This window comes from Anneissia japonica, unplaced genomic scaffold (genome assembly GCF_011630105.1).
Source record: "Anneissia japonica isolate Jap-2015-1 unplaced genomic scaffold, ASM1163010v1 scaffold287772_len198928_cov201, whole genome shotgun sequence".
Classification (NCBI taxonomy): Eukaryota; Metazoa; Echinodermata; class Crinoidea; order Comatulida; family Comatulidae; genus Anneissia; species Anneissia japonica.
In genome coordinates this window covers 84,932-90,809 of record NW_022716447.1, presented here as the reverse complement: position 1 = coordinate 90,809, position 5,878 = coordinate 84,932, and the positions used below count along the sequence as shown (strand labels likewise).

Sequence of the window (5,878 nt, the reverse complement as noted above, 5' to 3'; positions counted from 1 at the left end):
GACCACATCAGCCCCAACCATGGTGGGGCTGAAAATTTATGATTATGGCACCCAATCTAGATGACCAGGAAAGTTAACACAGTTAAATTTGAATATTAGTTTCTTTTTTTACCATTTTAAAAATAGTTTGGAAGAATATATAAAGGGGGTAAGGGTGGGGTGGCTGAGCCTCCCTTGAATTCCACACTGAATATTACTATGTGCCATTGTAAATACCGTATGTCTTAGTGCTATACTTTAGAGGTTATTTTTTTTTTTTAGCAAAATCATGAAAATTGTAGGTGTCTAGATGCTAAAGAAGAAGGTCTATGAATGTATACCTTTGCCTTCTGTTGAAGGAGTTTTAGTGGTAGTTCTACTAGTTGATGTCTCCACACCCATAGTCAACTGATCATCATCGTTATCATCAAAGATAACAGTTGTCTCGCCAAGAGGAAGTATTGTTGTTCTAGTCTTCAAATTATGAGGTCTATCAGGCGTTGTTGAAGGTACCGCTGTCGTAAGTTGTGCGGTAGCTACATATTAAATTTATACATGGATTATTTCAATTCATTGTTAAAATTCGTAGTATTGTATAATTAAACCCAGGCTCCCGAAGAAAAACAAATTTTGATATGTGGTGCAACACACAAAAAGTGTTTGACAAATAGGCCTAACTCTGGAGCGGTTAATGAGATACAGATTTTAGAATATTTAAAAACTGGGAGAAAAGGTGGCGTAAACACCCAATCAACCTCCCACCCCCTGCCCACCCCACCCCCACATCTTTTTAAATATTTGAAAACCTGTGTCTAATCAGGGAACAGTGAAATTACAATTCACTGTTAATTTCACTGTTCCCTGGTCTAATTAACCGTTTCCGAGTTTTTCATTAAACAACCTTTTTTTTAGTGTCTTAGTAGAATCAGTTGTACAACATATCACATTTTGTTGTTTTCTCGGGAGCCTGGCTTTAAGTAATACATTCATTATACTGTAATTACAAAATATCACATTTTGTGGTTTAATATACATTAAAATATATTAAATTAATTTTCATGGATGTACATAGATATACAACTACATATAGTATGAAATAGCTTTTCAGTCGCAATGAATTAAACTTAAAATTGAGCAGTGATACATTTGGCATAAAAATGGGTGCATTTAATTGGAACATCATTTTGAGGATAAGATGTAAGAGATAATAAACAGCATGCAAAATTCAATTTAAATGTCTTTCCTTCCAAATTAGTCTTAATTTTGGGTTATGTAAGAAATAAATTTGTTAATTAAAAGTAATTTCTCCTGAAAAACCCTGAAATTTGTCAATACTAAATGCAATATTATCAAAAACCTATTTGTCAATCAAAAGTGTTTTATTAGGAAAAAGTAGAAAAAATGTTTGGTTCGGTTAGTTACTTTGTCTATAGTTGCATGCTGAAGTAAAATTAAATTAGTAGAATAATGTCCAGTGTTTTCATTTTGTTCTCTTTTCTTTGTTGTAAATTTTTTGAATTTAAATAATCAAATGAAAAAATAAAAGAAATTGTATCTTGTCGACCCCATCGAGGCATTAGATGAATAAGTACTTACATGACAGCCCCATCTGCTTTGGTCATTATTGTTGCATCAGCATATTAACGGGCCTGAGTATCAGTTTATTAAAGAGCTTAGTATCATTTTATTAACAATCCTAGTATATTTAATATTAACCAACATATTAAATGCACTTTTAACCTTTTCTACCATTTTTTCATCAAACTATAAAATTGCCTTAGCAGATGTGTACACTGACAAATTTATCATTCAAATTGATGTTAAAATTGGTAGAGTTAAATTTAAAAGTAATAAGTGTTCTATTGAAACTTTTGTATATTTATTATTAGGTTTGCTTTACAAAATATTGTAGAATGAAATTTATATTTAAGACATTATTTCCTTATTGGAGAGTTTTTGCCATGTACCCCTAAAAAATGTTGTATTTATTTTAAAGATAATTATCTTTTTTTTTTTTTTTTACAAAAATATATCTTAAAATATAATCAAAAAAAATATTTCATTCTTCAAAATAAATAGAGGGTGGTATTTAAGCCTAATATTTTTACAGGTGATTAATAGGGGTTGTTGATGATATACTTACACGGTCTCAATCGTGGGACACATTCAAATTGTACTTCTAGGTATTTGCTGACCCCCTCGCATGGGTCCCCTTGGAATTCATAAATGGTAGCATCGATGCGGCAGGAATTGCGTTCGTCACATCTGGATATGGGTCCAAAGCAACATGCAGAATAATTATTAGCTGTTAGTGGGGTCGTGTGTCTACCAAAATCGCATGCTCAAACAATGACATGCGGTGAACTTAATATAATAAATTATAAACAATAATTTAATGTAAAACACACAGAACCACATAAAGTTATGCCTCCTAAACTTACTATTCATCAGTTAAAATACCAACCAAAAATAAAATTATTATATACTTTTTAATATCGATATTACTTGATAAAGGTTGAAATTGTAAAAAAAAAATAAAAAATTAATGTGGCTTTAAAAATAAAAATTGGAAACTGTACATTATTTACATGTCCATTTAAAATTTGTTTTAATTCATTTTTATGGATATTTTGTTTAGGTTTTGGCAAACTTTTTTATTTAAAAAACTCTATGTCAAAGGCTTCAAACTATCATCAGTGATTGAAATGCTGCAATCCTCATTAAACTTGGCTCATATGCAAAAAAGACAAAAACCAATAACAAATCAATACTCCGGCCCAGTGTAGCAAAACAACTTCATTATCCTCAATTTAATACGGTTGCACAATGTATATAAATCCCGGCAGTCACTGCGTCGTATGGCGATTGTACGACCGTCGGCCGACGAATCTAACTCCACTTCATGTGAGCGCTAGACACTTCATGTGGAAGCGGTTGGTGCATCGGTTGTGGCTTGGACTCCCAACCTCGAGGTCGGGGGTTCGACACTCTCGTTGTGCAAATCGCTTGTGTCCTTGGGCAAGGCACTTTATCTACAACGGTTGCCTCTCTCCACCCAGAAGTACAAGTGGGTACCTGGTAGGTTCGAACACAACTGCGCTGATTACTAGCTGCAATATTATGGAATTCTCCCCAGGGAGCTGAGTAAGTGTTCCATATGTGTTTGATCCAATGACCGGGGTAGTAATGTGAAGCGCTTAGAGGCATTGTGCATGAAGCGCTATATAAGAGCGACATATTATTATTATTAGACAACGTGATGCCATCTAATGATTCAGTGGCGGATCCAGTAATTAATCATAATTAGTAGTCCAGTAGTGAGGGGCAATACAACCCCTGAGCCCCACCATTGTTGGGTAAGAAAAATTAATATGACTATGGTACCTCCAGATGGCCGGAAATGGTACTCTCAGACTTAAATTTGAATATAATTTTTTTCCCCTTCCATTTCACCAAATCAGGGAAAGCACTGGGATGGCTGGATCATCCCCCACAATAGAATCCGCCACTTTATTTGCCATTATAATTGCCATATTATATTATCATCTGATTAACATTATTATTACTATGAGAAAAGGCAAATTTATTTGATTACGTTATTCATGATATTCTCATAACTATCAGTCAAAAATGTAAACAGTTCACTGACCCCTCTGAATAATCCATCACATTTGACCGACTGGTCATCATTATTGCTCATAAAACGACAAGGCCATCATACGCACTCAATAAACAAACGCCAATTATGAATTACTATGATTGATAAGGAACTCAATCTTGCAAATAGATTGCAAAATTTGCATTGCTCTTGATGTTGCAAGCATTTACAATCTAGTTAGCATATAAACCAGTTTCTAATACATTTGGTGGTGAATTGGGCACATGTAAAAGAATGACACAATCCCCCATTCATCTTTAAAGCAGAGAAAGGCCTTGATGTCTATCAAATGGTATACAAAGTGTGGTTTGTATTGAGTCACACTTAATTATTAATCAATTGATCAATTAAGTCCCAAGGTCATAACAGGTAGCCAGTTATATAATAATGTTAACACTGTTAAACTTAGGGGTCGCTCACAATTATCAACATTTTCATAAGTGTACATACAGTCCATTTTCGGTGGTACTGTACTTCCATCCCCTCTTGTGAAGTCAACTTCAATACTGTACATGGTTGCATAAGAAGTGTCTATTTTATCCATAGTTGTATTATAGGTGGTAATACAAATATATTAATTTATATATTGCATGTAATTTTGAATCAACATTTTTATGCATGTACAAGTGTATAAATTTGTCTATCCTTCTTCTTCCCCTCCCCCCCCCCAACCACCCACCCAAGAGTACTGTTTGTACACTTGTAAAAATGTTGATAAATGTGAACGACCCATTATGTTATGCTGGTAGAATACTGTATCTGTCAGAGCATAGATTCAAAGCAATCATGGCCTATCTTTTTTTTTTTTTTTAAATTTCATTACTTAAAGGCCTATCTCTCTCTTTTTTTTTAATGAATTTTATCTTTACTTGTAACTTTTGTTCTGTCGTATGGTTGAACCTCTCCTGCGTGAGAGTGTTCCTCTGCTTTAAAAGAGAGAGCCAATAAATTATTACTGTCTCCTATAAGCATTTAACATGACATATAAAATTTGAAACTTCCTCCACTCCCTGGGAGTGTTGTTTTCCTTTTCTTTCCTAGCTTTATCAGTTAGCGTACTCATGTGAGATTCAATTTATAACATTCCATTTATTAATTTATTCCAATCATCAATTTTGTTTTTATCTCAGTTACTAATATGATATGACTGGAGGACAGGATGGCGTCGCAGATAAAATGACTGAATCCAGGCACTGTATTGTATGTTTATTGACATCCCCTAGTCTATGGACTTATTTCCAACCATAAAATGCACAAACCAGACATGTCATGTAGATAATAAAAAGGAACTGGTGTTTTCTCAAGGACTTTTGTAACTATAGTGTACAAATGAAAGTCATGGGTTTTACTATGGGCCATGTCATCTCCAAACAGCATCCATCGCAAAAAAATAATATATTGACTCTTCAATATATTTCTATTTTCCACATTATTAAAAAGACTCGTCAAACACATTTATTTCAAGTTGCTTTTAATCATTAATTGTTTTTTTGTTCATTGTACTTTTTTTGTTTTTTGATTTTCCATGTTTAGTATGTTTGTGTGCACCTCGGAATAGGTTTACCTACATAGATGGCGCATTATAAATGCATTATTATTATTATTATTATTATTATTATTATTATTATTATTATTATTATTATTATTATTATTATTATTATTATAAGGTTTAAAATGATGGGTTATTTACTGGAATCAACTTAAAGCCCCATTCCCGGCAAAATTTCACTAAAAGCTGACTTCTTTTTAGAAAATATGCATCTGCATTACTCCAATTATTATAAATCATGGAAAAATATTGGCATGAATTTTTGTTTTACATAAAAGAATAAAAAAAACGAGAAATACAGACTATTTCTCATAAAATATTACCATTTTCTCAACGAATTCATCGTTACTAGGCAAATTCAGAGGTTGTAGATCGCATCCACTGGAATACTCTCTCCTTTTATGTATACTTTATACAGTCAATAAAGTGCGCCCTCTCTAGAGAGATTAGTTTTTGTACTTCTCATCTCGCACAATGCGGTCGTTCGGTTAGGCTGAGATATGTTTGTTTAAGTGTCAAAATCTCAGTCAGAATCAGTTTTTTAACAAATTTGAAATAATTCTTATGAAATATTATATTTCACAAGTGTCAATACTAGCAACGGAAAATATTATGTCAGCCGTTTTTATGTGTGACAACAGAACCTAAATCGAGGTAAGGCTAGACCTAGCCTAGGATAGGGGATAGGCTAA

At 33.1% G+C, this 5,878-nt stretch overlaps 1 protein-coding gene across 1 annotated transcript in view; it reads right to left on the bottom strand.

The window, feature by feature from the left end:
* Positions 1-5,878, bottom strand: part of LOC117109684 (adhesion G protein-coupled receptor L3-like) — a gene marked incomplete in the record, with an annotated part of 71,675 nt that overhangs the window by 32,105 nt on the left and 33,692 nt on the right. Inside the window, 1 exon segment of the mRNA XM_033252061.1 lies at positions 321-515. Within this exon segment, the coding sequence (XP_033107952.1) occupies positions 321-515 (195 nt within the window).